The sequence below is a fragment of the Schistocerca americana genome, chromosome X (genome assembly GCF_021461395.2).
Source record: "Schistocerca americana isolate TAMUIC-IGC-003095 chromosome X, iqSchAmer2.1, whole genome shotgun sequence".
Lineage (NCBI taxonomy): Eukaryota > Metazoa > Arthropoda > Insecta > Orthoptera > Acrididae > Schistocerca > Schistocerca americana.
The window spans coordinates 438,873,727-438,893,636 of NC_060130.1; the positions used below are offsets into that span (position 1 = coordinate 438,873,727).

The 19,910-nt window shown below is 40.6% G+C and overlaps 1 protein-coding gene across 5 annotated transcripts in view; it reads right to left on the reverse strand.

The window, feature by feature from the left end:
- LOC124555813 (histone-lysine N-methyltransferase EHMT2) overlaps positions 1–19,910 on the reverse strand; it is a 280,266-nt gene that overhangs the window by 15,031 nt on the left and 245,325 nt on the right. For 4 of the 5 annotated variants that reach the window (XR_006968595.1, XM_047129879.1, XM_047129880.1 and 1 more), the window contains one exon: positions 8,294–8,469. Coding sequence is in view for 3 of the 5 variants with exons in the window: in XM_047129879.1 (XP_046985835.1) it covers positions 8,294–8,469 (176 nt within the window). In the remaining 2 variants the exon portion in view is untranslated. Of the gene's footprint in view, positions 1–8,293; positions 8,470–19,910 lie in introns of those variants that run through there. The other variant, XR_006968596.1, reaches the window with a different exon arrangement.

A 19,910-nucleotide genomic window follows, 5' to 3' on the forward strand; every position in this document is an offset into this window, starting at 1 on the left:
TTCAGGAAGATCCTGTATGGCATGTGGCAGCTTATTAAATAGCTTGTGCCCTGTGACTTCATAGCTATTTATTGATTTTGATAGTCTGTGGTAAGGCGTGTATATGTGTTTGATGCTTCTTGTGTTGTAACAATGTACATTTTCTCTACGTTTCACATCTTGTAGGTTCTTCTTCGTAAAGATTAAGACATTGTATATATAGAGGTTTATTACAGTCATAATTTTTTGTTTAGTAAATAAGGGTTTGCAGTGAGCCTTATGTGAAGAATTTGTAATTATCCTAATGGCTTTCTTCTGCAATAATAGGATGTCATGTATATGACTACAGTTACCCCACAAAATAATGCCATGGGATATTATACTCTGGAAAAATGCAAAATAAGATGATCTGATGTATGTTTCAGGTACACAATTTCTGAGTTGTCTTAATAAATAAATTACTCTAGATAGTTTACTACTAATATAGTTTACATGTTGGCCCCAGGATAACTTTTCGTCTAAATAAACTCCCAGGAATTTAACAGAACTAGGGTCATCAGATAGTGGCTTGTCTCTTAGAGTGAAGATTATCTGCCGAGTTTTATTTTCATTTAGCAGGAAACTATTTGCTCTGAACCAATATGCTGCATGAGTGAGTGTATTTTCAGCACAGGTTTCAAGATCATTAAGACTGTTACTGCTATGGAGAAAAGTCGTATCATCTGCATACAATACAGTGGTGGATCTAATAAACAAGGGGAGGTCATTGATCATTATCAGAAACAGGAAGGGCCCCAGTACAGATCCCTGAGGCACACCTACTTTAACATTTTCTATGTTTGACATTTCCTTACCAACACAAACTACCTGTTTACGGTTGTTGAGATAAGCTTTTAATAGTCTGAGACTGTTTTCTTTGATGCCGTAGAATTCTAGTTTCTCTAGTAGTGGCATGTGCTCAACACAGTCGAAAGCCTTGCTTAGGTCACAGAATGAGACCTGAGCAAAGCCTTTGTTCTCAAAAACTTTGAGGATGTAACTGACTACCGTGTTGATTGCATCAATGGTCGACAGATTCTTCCTAAACCCGTATTGTGTAGCATTAATTATTCCTAGATTCTCAAAGTGAGATGATAATTGTTGGTACATGATGCATTCTATTACCTTGGAGAATATGGGTACTATTGAAATAGGCCTGTAGCTAGATGGAGAGTCTTTATCTCCCTTTTTGTATACTGGGACGATCCTAGACAGTTTTAACTCATCAGGAAAATAACCCTCAAGTAAGCACTTGTTTATGCAATGGGTTAAGGGGTAGAGAATGCAGTCACACACTTTTTTTAGCAGGTTGGATGATATGCCATATATATCTAAGCTATCAGATGATTTCAGTTGTTTTATGACCCCTTGTACATATCTAGGCGATACTTCGGAGAAGGTTACCATGCTTGTATTTAGTGACTGTCTACCCCAATTTTGGGAGAGTAACTCTGATGGACTAATGTCTGGTTTGATAATTGCGTCTCCTATTTCTTTCACTGAATTAATAAAAAACTCATTGAGTGTTTGTGGTGGGATATTAATTTTGTCTTTTTTAGTATCTCTGGCAGCACTGTTAATTACTTTCCAAGCAGTTTTGCATTTATTGGTGGAATTATGTATGCTGTTGGCATTGTAGGTTTTTTTGGCTTGCAGGATGGCTTTTTTGTATTCATTCCTGCATTCCACATAGGCTGATTTGGCACAGTCAGACTTCATACTATTGTATATGTTGTACAGTAACAAAACTTGTTTCTTTAAATCTGTCAGCTGTTTAGTGTACCATATATTTTGTCTGTTTTGAGATCTGGATTTGTGGCTGCTGTCCATTATTTTGATTTTCTTTATGGGAATACTATGGTTAAATAGGGTCACTATAGGGACCAACAAAATGAGAGGCAGCAGTTGTAGAGACACTGATTTCATATTTTGGAGGATAAGACTTTTGTTCGATCCAGCCAACCTAACTTAGGTTTTCCACGGTTTTCTTACATCATATCACACAAATGCTAGTATGGTTCCTTCATCAAAACTTTATATATATATATATATATATATATATATATATATATATATAAAGTGAATGAAAATGGAGAAAATTAACCTTTTTTTATATTTTCATCTGCAAAATCTGATATTATCTGTAATACAAAAGCTCCACAGATTAGTTGTTTAAGAAGATCTGTAGCATGTGACTTCTAGTTCTGGTAACTGTCAATATACACAATCAAAAATATAGAAAATTCTGATTCATTAATTGATTAACTCTTTTACATTATTTCTAATGCTGAGGTCAAGCTTTGTGCAGTACTGAATTGCATAAAATGTGTTTTATTTAAATTCTTTGACATACCACTTTCAGACAACCAGTTAAAAACTTACAATAACATATTAATTGGTTTGTTAGTTACGTGTTCCATCAAACATGGAACAGCGGCTGAGTGTTTCTTCCCCCCCCCCCCCCCCTCACCCCCACCCCCCCCCAAAAAAAAAACAGTGTGGAACAAGTCAGTTCACAGGATATGTATTGTATGCAAGATTAGTTTCATTGGATACAACAAACTGGTCATTTACAAATTTTTAAATAACCCAATGGCCTAAATTTTAACAATAATTTCATATTTTTCAGTCCTACTCATGCAACTAAATGTAAAACCTGTCTCTCTCTCTTTAAGGCTAGCAGTTTTTAAATCAAAATTTATCTGCGAAACTGAAGGAGTTGTCAAAAAGAGTGAGATTTAAAACGCTTTACTACTTGTCAGACATTTTATTATGTTACTTGGCAAATTACCAAAACTTTTTGCTGATGCATATTGAGCTACTTTTTAGGTCATTAACAGCTTTAATAATAACTAATAAATGCCATTTCCTTCTTCAAGTGTAGATATGGCAATTGATGTAGCTCTCAAATTTTGTGAAAATATATATCGTGAAAGTTCAGTTAAAATGTCTAACTCCTTGAAGAGGTACCAACAAGATGTCAGCAGTGAACACACATTATTTTTACTACTCATTTTTCACAATTAAAAGGTTATTTTCAAATTGTACAGAAACCAGACTTCATTTATAAGAATCAAAGAACATGAAAGCATCGCTGTGACTGAGACGGGAGTGAAACAGTACTGGCCTATCCCTGATGTTAGGTAACTTTTACATTCATCAAGCAGTAAAGTTTGGCTGAGAATGAAAATTAGCAAAGGGCACAAAAAATCAGGTTTTGATGAGGCACCGAATAATGTGTCACTTTTGTGCAAAAAATGTTCTCAAACTAGCCCTAAAAAACTGATGTTTTAAATTACAAATTAAGAAATTGTTCACGCAGGAAAACTGTACAAACATATCATTGTTTGACCATCAAACAGACTCATGTATGGACAATATGGTAATAAGCATCCCTGATGTAGAAAAACAACAGAAAGAGTTGAAAACAAATAAATTTCCAGGTGCAGATGGAACCTCAATTCGGTTTTACAAGGAGCACTCTAAGGCACTTGTAAATCTCTCACCCAGTGCAAAGTCCCAAGTGACTGGTAAAAAGTGCACGTGACACCTGTGGTGTCACCGTCAGACACCACACTTGCTAGGTGGTAGCTTAAATCGGCCGCGGTCCATTTAGTACATGTCGGACCCGCGTGTCGCCACTGTGTGATCGTAGACCGAGCACCACCACAAGGCAGGTCTCGAGATACGGAATAGCACTCGCCCCAGTTGTACGACGACTTTGCTAGCGACTACACTGACGAGCCTTTCTCTCATTTGCCGAGAGACAGTTAGAATAGCCTTCAGCTAAGTCCATGGCTACGACCTAGCAAGGCGCCACTAGCCTTACATAGTTTGATAGTGATCGTATGAAATGTCTCGTCAAGAACGTTGTATTCACAACAAGGATAAATAAAAGTTAAGTATTCGAGGAGCTGCATACTTTTCTTATTAGCATTCAATACTTATCCTGTTCCAGAATTCACGCCCGTCTGCGTTAGATAGCGTGCATTTCGGCTTCCTCTATCTACAAGGTGTTGGCACATTTACCAACACATCAACACCTGTATATAAGAAGTGCATAAGAACAGGCACACAAAACTACTGACCAATATCCTAATGTCAATCTGCTGCAGAATCCTTAAACAAATTCTCAGAATGTAACAAATTTTCTAGAGGCCGAGAAGCTTTTGTCCACTAATCAGCTCCTTGACACAGTCAAATCATTTAAATATCTGGCCGTAACATGGTAAAGCGATATGAAATGGAACGAGCACATGAGGGTTGTGGAATGGTAAGGGATGCCAATGGTCAACTCTGGTTTACAGGGAGAATTCTGGGAAAGTGTGGTTGATTTGTAAAGGAGACAGCATATAGGATGCTAGTGCGACCTATTCTTGAATACCGCTTGAGTGTTTGGAATCCTTATCACATCAGATTATAAGAAGACATCGCAGAAATTCAGAGGTGGGCTGCTGAGTTTGTTACCAGTGGGTTCAAACAACACACAAGTGTTACTAAGATGCTTTGGGAACTCAAATGGGAATTCCTGGAGGAAAGACAATACTCTTTTCGAGGAACACTACTGAGAAAATTTAGAGTACCGGCATTTGAAACTGACTGCAGAAAAATTCTACTGCTGCCAACATCCATTTCACATAAGGACCATGAAGAAAAGATACAAGAAATTAGGGCTTATACTGAGGCATACAGACAGTTATTTTTTCTTATTTCTAAATGTGAGTGCACCAGGAAATGACTAGCAGTGCTACACAGTACTCTCTGCCATGCACCATGTGGTAGCTTGTGGAATATGTATATAGATGTAGATAAAATGACCAACAACTTTCCTGAGAAACTTAATTCTTTCACTAAATTTTACTGTATTTTCTTTGCTTTCGATGAGGATGTTAGTCTTTTTCATACTGCTTAATTGGCAATTTATATTCATGGAGCTGACAGTAGCCATATCATTACACAAGAGTGACTGGATTTAGTTCCAATGAAAAATGGAAGAGCAGTGCAAATAGTCCAGTGTTCATACTGGAGCAAGTCAGTGTTCACATTCACTATTTAAGTCTGTCTTGGATTTGCCAGTTAACAATGTGTTACCAAGTTACTTAAGTATAATGCTATTATAAGGTGAATGAAACTATATTATTCTACTTGGTATTTGATCCTAAACAAATGAGTCCTTACACTTCTGTAACTTAACCATTGATTCTATTTATTTGGTATTTTTCTCCTGATAACCTATTTCTTGTGGTTATCCTATAATTTCAATCCATAAGGAATCTACATACTTGGTTGTGTGTGAGAAATGCCATTTCAGTTAACTTGCAACTGACATGACATGGTCATTAAAAGATTTGTCACAACTGTGTATATATTATATAATTTATTTATGTTCCAATTTCAGTGTTTTGAAAATGAACCATCCCTTTTGCTGCCCAGACACTGTCCTTATTAGTGACACCTGGGTAATTGAAGTTTACAGTATTTTAATTTTATCGTGTGAATTCAAACTGTATCATCATAACTCATATTCTTAACCACCCTGATAACAATTCACACAACCTTAAAGAAGTGTTTATAATGAGATGCAGTGGATGGGTCTCTTCTGTGTCATAATAGTTGATATAATTACCACTCTTCTATATGATACAACTTTTGAGATCCACAATATTGATGTTGTTGTCGTGTTTTGTTTTGTTTCGTACAGTTCGGAAAAGGCAACACCATTTAAATGCGACAAATATCTATAACAGTACATCACACTTACTTACTCTACACTAGTTGCAATGTCCCACCATAAATGACCAATATAAATTTTATCAGTGATCATACTGCAGATCAACAGGTCACTATATCTGTGGATCTTATGATTCTGTAAGGAATTACTAAGCTCTGTCACAACGAATCTGTCTACTAACGATAAATCAGTGAAAATGTAATCCAACAGTGTACTGCTTCTTCCCAAATTCTTTGTAGCAAATTCACAGTGAGAACTACACTGAATGATAATATTGTGTGTTACTCCTCTTTCTCCTTTATAGAGTGTGCACTAGAAAATCAACACCTTTTCACCGATTTCCCCATTTCCCCAATGAAGTTTCTCTAGTTTTGAGGTGACGGTGGTGGTGGTGGTGGTGGTGGTGGTGGTGGTGGTGGTGGTTGTTGTTGTTGTTGTTGTTGTTGTTACTGTCGTCAGGGGGGGGAGGGGGGGGGGGGGGGAGGACATAAATTTAAGTTAAATTCAAAACTGTTGAATGACACCTTCAATACAATAATATGAAACACTATTTAGCTGTTGAATGACACCTTCAATACAATAATATGAAACACTATTTAGCTTAAAAGATTATCATTTTTGGTATAAATTGTCACTTATCCGATCTGCAAGAGATGTCTGCAAAATAAATCACCTAATATGGATGTCAGAATGAGTGTATCACTTTCTCTTAACCTTGAAGATCGTGTTCCAATAAGTACAGTACATCTGAGTCCATATCTGTGAGATAAAACAAATCAGCATCTAAAGTAGAAGCACTGTGCTCAGTTTATCATCCACTGTTACGAAGTACTGAACTGCTATGATGCAGACAGCTAAGACTAAAATTAAGTAAACAGATCAAAAACTTACAATGGAAGAAGAAATGCAGTTCTACATGTGTACAATGTGAATTAGTATTCAGTCGATGGTTGAAAGTGAGTGACATGGGGTGAGGTGGGGAATCAAAACTATATATTTCTATGTCTGTGTGAAAAAATTGTTGAATGCTGCAAGTAGTGTTTCTAACACAACTAATATACAGTTGCCTTCTACGTTAATAGTATTTTTGTAAATGGTCTCTAAAACACAAAATAAGTTTTCCTAACACTTACTTCTTCATTACAGTTCATCACTTCAACACACAACTATTAGCTTCTATTAACATCCAATAAACTTCCTAGTAACTCTACAAGCTATGTTGTAAACAGCAGGCAACACTTATGGCTTGGTCTACAAAACCAAACCACTGTCTACATCAACATAGGTCTTTGGATGCTCACTTTCTTATATATGAGATAGTTGCACATAGTATGTCACTTGAACAAACTGTTCATTTACCGTATTTCATAAATTCTTCACAATACTTCACACAAAGTGTTCAAATTATCTACTTTCTATCAAGAAACAGGCTTCAATTCATCACCAAAGTAAGTCCCAGGAATGTGTGAATGCTCTAGGAATAGTGTGTACAGTCTCTCATGCTTTCACAGCTCACAGAAGAATGGATGCTTTGCCTGTAATACATGTTATACGAAGTGCAGTCTTGGAATAACTCCTGCAAAAGAGATCCAATGGATTTAAATGTCAGGTGAGTATGGTGGTCAAGGAATTGGTCCACCTCTATCAATCCACTGACCACAGTAATGTGTTTTAAGCTACACTCAAGTCCACATATCAAAATGTTCAGAAGCATCAGTGTGCAGGAGGTATACCTTTCAATGAACTGCTAGTGATATTCTATCAATGAAGTGGGACAACATATTTCATACAAAATGTTTGAAGTTTATCTGTGTAGTCTTGAATGGTTTCACAAAGACTCACAACATGTGATCATCAACAATGCTGACCCATAAGTTGACTGACAACCTCTGTTGGTGCAAACTTTTAACCAGCACCTGGGATTTAACTATGCCCACAAAGACTGGATATGGAAATTCTCCATCTCCTCTGATATGAAGATGACCTACAGTGCACAACATCACCGCTGGAACGTTTGAACTGTTATCCTCGTAGAACAATCGAGGTGTCCCAGTCGGTACCTGCTGTAAATTATATATGTACATCACTTTCTCCCAGTAGATCTTACAATCATGTGTGAAATGTTCATATACAGTGTCAGTTGCCTATTGGTCACTAGTGACTTGTCCACAATAATGTGAATAACACCTGTCTTGCCGCAGATGTTGCCTATTGGGTAGCTTCTGTTGTGTATTTCAGGTACAAAACATCTGCTTTGCTGGGAAACTTCCAGGTGTATGTCATATGTCATTTGTGTTCACTGTAACTAGTACTTTTGACTTTTCTGTGATTATGAAACTACAGTAAATATGTGTGTGTTTCAAATGATACTTGGCTGAAGCTATGAGTGAATGATCATGAACCACTATTCTGTTAATAACTTGAAAGTGAGAGGAGATTCTTTCCTGCAAGGAAGTTCATTGTCTTATTGCAAGTAAAATTAAGATAGAAACTAAATTACATTGGAAATTAATATAAATAAATTAACACATTTAGAAATATTACCCCAGTTCCTCATTTGGTTCTATATCCCTGTTGGCAAAGAAGGCCATCCGTGGGAAATGGACATCTTGATGTTCTACAAATACTCTTATTGCCAATAGGTTTGGTGCACACATGTGATTTATGAAACGAGAAATGTTACCATAATACCGAGCGTCAATGCAGTATGTCTCTCCATCCTGGAAAACATTGCAAATACAATTTCAAATAATGTCCACAAGAGTACAAAAATGTGTGTGGGTTTTTTTATGAGTTAATTTCCCGATTATTTGAGAATAAATTCATTTTTAAATAGTACAGAATAACCAATTCACATAAAAACCACCACATAGTAAAAGCAGGTTATGCCTGCCACAGTTTGTATATTTGCTGAATTTGTCAAAGTATCATATAATTTACTCACAGAATCTTACAAAATATCATGCAGATTTTAAGAAATGTGAAAACAGCAAATCTGTATGTACTTAACAACAGTGTAAAGCTATGTGCCTAACAGGTTTTTTTTTTTTCAGGCTCTCAAAAACAAGTGGAATTATTTCCACAATAACAGATTTGGTATTTTAATTCTGAGTTGGGAATATTTACAATAAATACAGGCGCTGTGCATCAGCCTAATATATTTCATGTTTGGAAATGAATGCTAATTAACTATAATTCCTGTTTTATTCCAGTCCACTAGTGTATCCATTATTTGTATTTTACATAATTTTACATAACAGTGACAATTATACATTTCTATCAATAGATGAGGGCGTACTGAAAAATAACGCCTCCGAGTTTTTTTGTGAAAACTCTCTTGAAGTTTTTTAAATAAAACAAACATTATTAACATTTTACACCTTCATGGCTACATATTTGCATTCCTCCTCCATTACAGCACTCCAAATTGTAGCATATAAAATGTCGGAGTGGAACTTAACTATGTCGGTGCATGAGGAACAGTATGCTGCAATCGAGCCATGAATTCCAAGAGTTCGTCTACACATGGAACACCCTCTCCTTCAGCATGACAATACAGGACCATACATGAGCACTGTGACATCTGCAATAAGCTGACCCCTTGGGTTCACTGTCTTCTATCATCCTCAATATAGTCCCAACATGGCCCCATCCTATTTTTCCTGTTTACACAACTTAAAGAACACCTTCGAGGATTCCACTGTGATGGTGATGAACGGGTGCAGGCAGAAATGAGGCTGTAGCTCCATGAACAGTCATACATTCTACAGTGACGGTACCAACAACTGGTCTCCTGATGGAAGAAATGTGTTCATTGCCAGACAGACTATCTTGGGAAATAAATTTGTAGATGTGGAAAATAAAAGTGAAGAATAGTAACAATGTTTGTTTTATTTAAAAAGTTTTTGAGTTTTCACATAAAAGATTTGGAAGCATTACTTTTCAGCATGCTCTAGTATTACTTTAAAGTCAACCATAATGACAGAAACAAAGCTATGTTTTCATTAACATATAAACACCTTATGTCTTTGACGATTTTTGCTTTATGGGCAATAAGGTATGGTCCAGGGTATATTTCTCTGCCCAACAATTTGTCTTCCAATACTGGAGCCATCATCAGAGGCTATGAAGACACAGAAAGCAGTTACAAACTCAAACAAGCTCAGAATGCCAAACTGTTTATATGTATTTAGGGTACACAGTCTACAGGAAGCACCATACCTTAAATGATCTGGAGCTCCTAATGAAAAGAACCCACTAAAGGGATAGTTTTCCTCTCATTTGTAAAAGCAGTCATAGACTGCATCACCAGAGTACTCAGAAGACACAGCATTGACACAGTATTTAAACCGACATAAGAGGTGCGCGAATATTTGAACACTGTGAAGGACCTACACCTGCCACTTGCCACAGCAGAAGTATATAAAATCCCTTGCTCATGCAGACAAATTTATGTACAAACTACAAAAAGAACTATTAACACCCACATTAAGGAACAGAAAATAAATTGTTGTCTAGGAAAAACAGATAAATTGGTAGTAGGAAATCAGACACTGGCACCAGGGAACCAGCACATTCATTTCTCCAATACAACAGTTTTATTATGATCCAGTCATTACTATGCTAGGATGTACAGAACAGCCACAGAAATTCAAAAGCACAAAAACAATTTTACCAGAAAACAAGAATAACTGGAACTGGGCAAGTTGTGAGCCTTAGTGCTAAATAAAGGAAACAACACCAGCTCTTCACCACAACAAGATCCATAACACATGCTGGCGCAACTTTGCAATCTTAGACAGAGGTCTGACGACATCATAAACTGACTATGACGTGGATACATATAAACAGTTCAGCAATCAAGTTTGTCTGAGTTTCTAACTGCTTTCCTAGTCTTTAAAGCCTCTGATGGTGTTTTCAGCATCGGAGGATGAAACATCAGGCAGATAAATATGCCTTCAAACACAGCTTCATGCTCATAAAATGAAACTCACCAAGGACACAAATAGCAGCCACGTAAGTCTGGATTTTCTGAACTTATGTCTCTTTTTAATTGCAAGGAAATGCTAAGTGATGCATCTACCCACATTTTGTTATGTATCTTGTTTGACTTTAAACTAATTCAGTGAATTAATATAAGACACTATGTTGTTATACAAGATGTTAAAAGGAGAAAGAAAGACTATTTTAAACGTTGTGCTCAAACCATTCATTGGATCACAGTTGGGAAGAGCAGTGCAAAATTTAAGCTAAAAAAACAAGAGAAGTAAATAACATGGAACACAAAGCCACTATCATGGGGAAGTGGCCATGCAGTTACCAATTGTTTCAAAAGCAGTCCACAGTCACACACTGTCAAAGTGGTTTAAAAGCAGGTCTTTCAATTATAGTACAGTTTAGGACCATGTGTGCAGTCTGTCACTAACTTCTATTTAAATGTTACCACTATTTTTGACACATTCACATATCAAAATAATATACATCACAATAAAGAATATATATGTTTCTCAAGCTGGATTTCCCTTACACACATATCGTTGAATCGTTTTTTTAGTTCCTCTTCAACTTCGTGTTATATTGGTGTATGTATAAGTTCAGATCTGGAAGGCACATAAATAATTTGGAAACTGAATGCTCATGTTTATCAACAATAACATCAGTTTTGACCAGTTTCTGTATTTTAACCTTCTCAATGAGACAATAATGTTCTGGATTTTAATGGATTCATGGAATGTAACTCCTGTCTGTGACAGGCAGCTGATAATCTTTGTTTCATAAAAATAAATACTTAATCACAGATTAATCTGCTTGAGAAGTGCAAAATCAGTTTGCTTCATTGTTGTTGCGTTCAAATTGCTCATAGTAAATAAAAATATCTGCCAATAACTTTTTAAAATTTTACATCAAGCCGTTTACATGGGGGTGATGTGAAGTTTGTTGGCCTAACTTTTCATGTTTTTCCTATCTTATTCAAGAGCAGTTTGTGACAGAAAACAATATTTCTCCAGCTTATGTTACAAGATTGTTCATTGTAACAACAAGTCATGTCATCAAATGGCCCCCTTCTGTGAATCTAGTAGCCCAAATTTACAATACGCCTATTTGCTGACCACTGTAATATTTTGTGGTACTAATCAGCAGTTAGCTTGAACCTCGATCACCCACCATTAGTGCACCAGTGAAGTAAAGCAAGTCCCATGTCAGGAAATCACAAGGATGATGCATGGCGAGGAACAGAGATCTGCCTTGCAAGCCTTGGAGCTCTCACATACGAATGTCAGCTGCATTCCCCACAGCACGGCCACATATTCTAGCACTGGCCAGATCAGTGATAGATCTAATGTGATACCACAGTGTGAGGGCAGAGTTAACTAAGTTTAATAAGGGGTACAGCACCCATAGACAGCCAAGCACCCTGCCCTAACCTCTTTGATACATGGCCCCCAGGTGAGATGCCTACCGAGGGTCGCCTCAAGATACTTCGCTGCGTGTGAGAGTGGTGTACAGTGGGGGACGTTACTGAATGGGTTTTCTGGTATAAAAATTTGATTTTTATTTTTCACTTGATGTTCGTCAGTGCTTTTTGCCTGGCGGTAAGTTGCAGCTTCTCAGTCACGTTGCACAAAACCGCACAGAACCACCCTGAAACTCATGTGTTGAACCATCAGCAGCTAAACTGGCATGTTGCTGACAAGGTAACACTACTGAACTGCATGTCTTACAATATGACCAGCCAACAGGGAGGCTTGGAGGTGGTCAAGTGGGGGTGGAACAGTGGTCAGCTGCTGGGAGCAGACACGCCGTTCGCTCTCTTCTGCTGGTAGCTTCCAAACTGACCAGACGCCCTCCTCTCCTGCCCTCTTGGGCGGTAGCCCATTCAGTCCCGGTGGCTTCTCTAGGCCTGCCTGTTTATGGCATTAAACTCTAATCCATATAAAAATATGTTTTCTTTACTGGTGTCTACAGCTTTTCCCTCCTGGCCGAGCCTGACGCTTTAACAACTGGTGTCAGACGTGGCATGGCTCACCGTTAGGCCCGTCTCATTTGAAGTTTAACCAGCCATACCGTATCTACTGAAGCTGCCAGCACTACTTCACACTTGACATGCCAGATGCGATGTGCCATGCAATAATAAACGCACACATTCGTGGCATCGCCACGCAGCATTCCGCTGTTTGGCACTTTTCTCCAAGCAGCTGCCGCAGCCAACGCCAGGCCACGTGGCTGGGTGCCTCGCCGCACGTCACCACCAGTGACCACGTTGCTGCCACCCCAGGCAGTCCAGGACCGTGCTATGCTGCAGGAAGCCGCCTTCTACGCCACGCCGTGGTACGGACATGTTCCGGGCAGCTAGCTGAGACACGGTGCCTGGCCGTCGACACCACCACCCTCACCTCCGCCACCGTCGCCCAACACACCACTGCCACAACTTCTCTAAGTTCGTCACTTCATTTTTCCAAGCCAACACCTCCATGCTGTCAGCTATGCCATTGTCCCATCCAATACAGGTCCTTTCTTTCTTTCTTTCTTTCTTTCTTTTTCTGCTCCGATTGTAAAGTTTCCAGCGAGCACTAGGTGCCCTAGCATTGTAACCATGCCTCAAACCCATAGTACCACCAATGGCAAAGACAACTCCCCACCTACGGGAAAACCAGACCCAGTAGCTGCCCTCCAAGCAGAAATCGACAAATTACTATTACAGAAGATAGACTTAATAGAAGGATGCCAAAAATTGGCTTAAACCCAGTCTGCCAGTTTAAGAGTGCCAGAAACACACCCTGCTACGCTGCAAATGATGGCTGCAAGCACCTCCAGTAGCATAGTACCCCAGCCATACATTGCCACCTTGGCTGACAGTTTCCCTGCAGTCAACTTTACCCCAACATTTTCCAGAAACCCAAAGTACATATAAATTTCTTTTTGCAAACTGTCCGAGATGTAGGCCACGCTTGCACTTGGCCAGACGATTTCCTGGTGAATGTACTCTGCCTTACATTGTCAGGTGACACCCGCACCTATATTGAATCAGTGCACATCCTTAGGGACAACACCTCTTTCGCCACGTTAAAAGCTGGGTTGAAAGAAAGATATTCGAACCGACGTGACGCACACTATTACAGGGATAAGTTATCTACCCTCTGCCAGAAGCAAGGGGAGGACGTATAGGCATTTGCTGACCGAATCCGCACTGTGGCTAGCCGCACTTACACACTGGGTTCGGATCCCGCATGTAACGAAGTGTTAATCGAGCAAGTGGAAGCCTGCTCGATTGACGTATTTATACATGGAATCGACCCATATGTGGGAGGGGAGGTCAAAGTAGCATCACCCGCCTTGTTGCATGATGCCACACGACTTGTGATGATGCAGGAGGAGGTAGCACATTCTGTTGCTAGTTCGGTGCACCCAGACGAACAGCCGTGTCCAATTTTCAAATACGAGCAGGCATGCCAATGCAGCCGAAAGGCAGGCCATGTTGCCGCACAGTGTCATGCACCTTATTGCTCTCAGTGTGGAATCATAGGGCACATGAGTAAAAACTGCCCGCAGAACTTAGGAAACAGGGGCCCCTTGTACAACCAACAGAGGGAGCAATCCACCAACAATCCTCCACGACCACAGAGACAGCCGGGAAATGGTTGAGGGGCAAGTCATGCCGCGAGACTGTGCCCCCTGTAAAACTTATGCATCCAGCCGGCCATGGTGTCTTAAATGAGGTGGCAAGTATTGTCCTCAAGGTAAAATTAGAGGAAAGAAGGTAAGAATACTTACTGACACGGGAGCAAAAACTAGTGTGTTACTCGTAGGGCACGGGGATAGATAAGTGTTAAAACCACCTCTTCACCACATTAATGGTCTGAGTGACGAGATAATCATACCCCCTGGGTATCGTCAAGTTAAGTTGAAAATCGGAGACAGCTACTACCCTTTTGACATGGACGTAATTCGGAAACAAAGGCAAGATTTCAAAGTCATCCTGTGGAGTGATTTCCTTCACCACTACCAGAGTGTAACTGATTACAGAATACAAACCGTCTGTCTCGGTGAGGAAACCCGTCATTTCATCACAAGGAATTTGTGAAACGCGGCCAGATCCACAGGTTCCTTCCACACAAATGTGGGTGTTACATACAACTACCTCTGTTAGAATAAGCGGTGGCACAGGATGCAGTCTCTCGCTCGGGGTCAAATCCCGCGAACCGCCGAGGACAGCCGTATCAGTGGATCCTCTTCGTCAAAACGATGTCCTAGACAGATTACAGGTCCACGTTAAACGTGGTTTAACTACAGCAGAAGTGCAGGGGAAGAAATTTTACGTTCCTGTCTGTTTGGACAATTTTGGAACGAAGGAGGTAGAGATTCCCAGTGGCACCATTACAGCTAGCGGCCACGAGATTAAAGAAAACCAGACTGTACAAGAGAAGCCAAAATCTAACCAAAAACACTGGCTCCCAGAACATGACATATGTCATATAGCTCCCATGCTCAAAGACAAATTTAAGGATAAGTTAGCTTATCTGCCTGCGGCTGCCCAAAACAAATTCCATCTTGGAAGAGCACTCCTGGTTATTCCAGGAAAGGCGTTATTTGCCAGCTACTGACTTTGTTAACCATGAAATTCCTAACGGAGAGCACTCCTGGTTATTCCAGGAAAGGCGTTATTTGCCAGCTACTGACTTTGTTAACCATGAAATTCCTAACGGAGATGCAAAGCCCATTGCACAGAAACCATATAGAATACCGTATCACCTCCAGCCTGTTGTGGAGAAAACTATCCAACAGCAGCTAGAGGCAGGGATAATACAACCCTCCGCCAGTCCCTGGTCGTCCCCGATCATTGTGGTCCCCAAGAAGTCAATAAACGGAGAGAAGACCTACCGTCTTTGTGTCGATATGAGAGCAGTAAATAAGGTAACCACTCCTGATACTTACCCTCTCCCCCGTATCAATGAAACACTGGACAGGTTAGGGAATTGTAAATACTTCACTACCCTTAACATGAAGAGTGGGTACCACCAAATACCGATTACACCACAGGACAGGCCAAAAACAGCGTTTGTAGTTCCCTCTGGTCTATATTAATTTCTGAGAATGCCATTCGGGTTGCGCAATGCGCCAGCCACTTTCCAAAGATTTGCCGACCTATTACTTAGAGGATTGAAACCCACAATATGCCTAGTGTATCTAGATGATATCATTGTTTTCTCCAGGACCATAGATGAGCATGTTACCAGGTTAAGAAATGTCTTGTCTAGACTAAGAAGTGCTAATCTAAGATTAAAGATAGAGAAATGATATGTTTATCCAATAGAGATGAGTTGAATGTGTCCCTGAAGTAGAGAAGAAGTATGCTACCCTCTCGCTGTAGAGCAGTAAGCGGGAGAGATTTTGTGGTAGGAGAGATGTGATTTTCACCCAAGTAAATGAAGAATAGCAGTTAGCACCCCCACATGGGTGTTGCACATTTAACAGTTCACCCAGATGAATTTAGGTTTCATTATTATTCACCCTACTTCTTACAAAGTAATTGATTGAGGAAGTGAAGTTGTTACGAGCGAGAACAAAAATCGACACTGCTACCATTTGGGTAACAGTGTCCCAATGTGCATTTAGGAAGTGAGAAACACCTGTTTGTTTATTCAAACAAAGACGCCCACGACGTTGCAAGATGGAAGCTCCCGCTGAAATAAGCACTTGTTTGTTAATGATTAGCGCCCATGGTGTGACATCATCGCCCAAGCACATTAACGCAGTATCTTGTGAAAATATATTATACACTACAGTAGATTATTGACCACTATTGCAGTAGTTCGCGCCCTCTTTTTCATAACTCACCCTGTTACTTCAGGGATCTTAGGCATTTTGTAGTAATTACCCTCCCGAGAAGTAATCGCCCTATGTCTTCCTCACCTGTGCATTGCACTGGGTTCCTAGCTTTGCTTTGAGTTGCTTGTTCCCACCTCAACCATTACTTTCTACCTCCCTCCTCCAGGGCCATGTGCCTTACACATTGTGGTTAGCGCCCACAGAGTGCCCAGCTGATGGGTTTATTCTTTCAATATTCACTTTTGTAAACCGATCGCCTCCCTACCTCTTTCATCTGTGCCTCATTGCCTCCCCCCAGAGGGAGGGAGGGGGGGGGGGGGGGGGGGGGGGGGAAGGAAGCCTTTTATATTCCAATACAGCTACTACAGTTGGAATTTCACTGTTGTCGCCGCATTCAGCCTTCTGCGCTCCTCTAGCAGCATTCGTTCTGCACCCTGTCTGTTTTTAGGCTATTCACTTATTGCAATCAGAGGTCCAATCAGTATCATGCCCTTAGACTATTCACCCATTGCAATCCCTTGTACGGAAACCTGGCTGTACCATATAGCCAGGGATTTGATCAGTGATGATACAACTGTAGCAACACGACACACCCACACCCCCCCCCCCCCCCACACCCCCCCCCACACTTTTCCCTGGCATGAGGGCTAAGCAGAACTGCTTTACAGCACAGCTTACCTCTACTTTTGCCTGGCATAGGAGTTAAGCAGAGCTGTTTCCGAACCAACAACACAAACATACATTCACACACTAGTAACCCCAGATATCTGCCACTGTTCTCCAACACTGACACTTCCTACTGTTGACGCTATGTGAGTTTCATAGTCCCGGCCAATGAGATGCCCCACTCCCAAACCCACTAGCTCGTGGTTTGTGACTGATTTTACTGTATGGCTTACGAGCCGCCCGAGAAGTCTTCTCGAAAGTCCACCACCCATCTTCATATAGTATTAGTAATTACCTGCACCCATGAGCAATTTGCTACACGATCGTTACGTCATAACTGACTCACACCTGTACCCCATCTATCTTGTTTTTAAGGAGATCATATATCTTCCCCAAGGTGCTGTGTAGTTGATTCACTGCTGATTAACAAAGACCAGACCTGTTCTGACCCATGGTAAACCCAGCTTAGTAGAGGCCAAATTTCGTTGACTCGGTTCCTTACTCTCCTGCTAGGCCGGCGGTATGCGACCTATTCTGCTGTGGAAGTCCCTGTGGACGGTACGCTCTACTGCCGTATTACTCGCTGCAGATTTTTTTTGCCCCTCCCCGCCCCCCTTTCTCTTACCCTACTGCTGGGTCAACGTGTCTATTCTGTCTTTTTCCTTTCTTCAGTCAGGGCAGGGTAGCTAGGCTATGCCTTCCGACAGGATTACAGGAACTAATATAACCCTGTATATTAGGCACGTTTTTCCAGCCATTTTATAGAGGTATCACTCCTCCCTTAAGTGCAGTGGCCCATTAACTATTTTCTGAGGTACCACTGTTGGCAAAAAAATTGTGTTTCAGCTAGTTATCTGAGCAAGTGTCCAATCACCCAGTAGAAGTAGTGTGTATCCTATTCCATATCGCCGTACCCTGCAACTAGTATCACTGCTGAATCAATTTTATTCTGAAACCTGTTACCTGAGCCTGCTCCCAATTATACTCCATTCCTTACTCTTTAACGTGAACACCTTCCCAGTTCGCCGTGGGTGGGTCTCTCGGCAGAACTGGCCAGTATGTCGGGCGACCCTGGAATTGCGATCGCGGGCGGCAGTACACGAATATACCCAGAACAAACTCCAAGTTAAACACAACATGATTTTTCCCATTGGTCAAATCCCTTTTCTTCCTAAACCCCAACATCCAGTACTAAAGCTTTCGATTCAGCGAATCACTTATGAAACCCCTACATACAGTGAATTCCACCTACGCATTGATTGCAGGCATTTATTAATGCAACCCCTCACTGTTGCGCCCTCTCCGATCAAAATTACGAGTAAGCACGACAATACCGCCCTCATTCCCTCACTACCCTGTTGCTAGTAACGTCTACCCCTGCAGTTCTTTGAAATCCTTCCCGACCATTTATTCTTTTTCTGTCCATGCCTTCTGTTTTTCGTAAGTGGTAGTTCCTTGATTGGTTAACTCAATGCACGATGCTACGAGATAACTTCCAGCTGTTAACCCCCAGAGGACAGCGAAGTTTTGTTGATGATGAAAAAGATTTGATTTGTTTCACCCAGTAAATTGATTTGTGTACAGGCAAGAGTGACTGTGTGTGTGTGTGTTGTTGTAGGTGATGTTAAATGGTCTGTTTTATGCTGTCACTCCGAGGTCAGAGCAAAACCATTAGCCATGATTCACTTTACGATGCAGTGAGTCTCCAGTTAATACAAAGTTTTGGAGTCATTTAAATTGCATGTTATGCTACCAGTGAACGCTTATTATAAGCAGAGCATGGTGCAAACACAAGGACCGGCACAGCTGTCACCTTGTGATAAGCCAGTCATGTCCCCGAACACTACCACTTCCTCCCTATTCTTCGCCTTGTCGGCCGCAATGAATTCTAATTTTCATATGATTTATTCGTCATTCATTGTATAAGTTTTGAGTGACAATGTACGGGGAGTACTATATAGAGTATAACTCTGTTATGAATACTTTCGAGCAACTCACCAATACCATGTGCTACTTAACGGTAGCGGTTCACTATTTAATAGCTCTCCCTGTAATACCACTACCCCTGCTGAGGTGGTGTTTGCACACTTGTCCTAGCTCTGTATATATTTCTTTAGAAATTATCTTTATTGGTGTATCACTATGAGTAGCATTTAGAAAAGGATTTTTTGTGCGACTTCGGTTGCCCCCTTCTGCTGTCCCTGCACAGCAATCTCCTGGGGAATACCATTTTATGTTGTGAAATGGAAGCAAGAGTGTTCCTTGCTGCCCCCATACTGTAGTAGTCAGTAAAGGATAGTAGTGAGTAGAAAGGAACAGTAAATAAGTAAAATCTACCCAAAAGAAGAGGCATGGCCCTCCTTTAGATGTAAGCAACAAACCATGCGTGTTAAGTGTTACACCAGTGTTAACCCCTTCCGCCCTCCCCCCTCTTGATGTGTGCATCGACCCTTCCAGAACCCTCCGCTTATACGCTCTGGCGGAAGTTGCAGTGCATCACAGCGCGTTGCTGCCTGCCGCAGTCAGCGACCTCCACTGCTGCCACCGCCAACAGCTGCAACCAGAGTGCTACTCACAGTGTCCCACACCACCGCCACACCATCCGCCGTCGTCCAAATTTTATCAAGCAAGAATTCATTCATTTATCACCTAATTATGGTCATTTTTT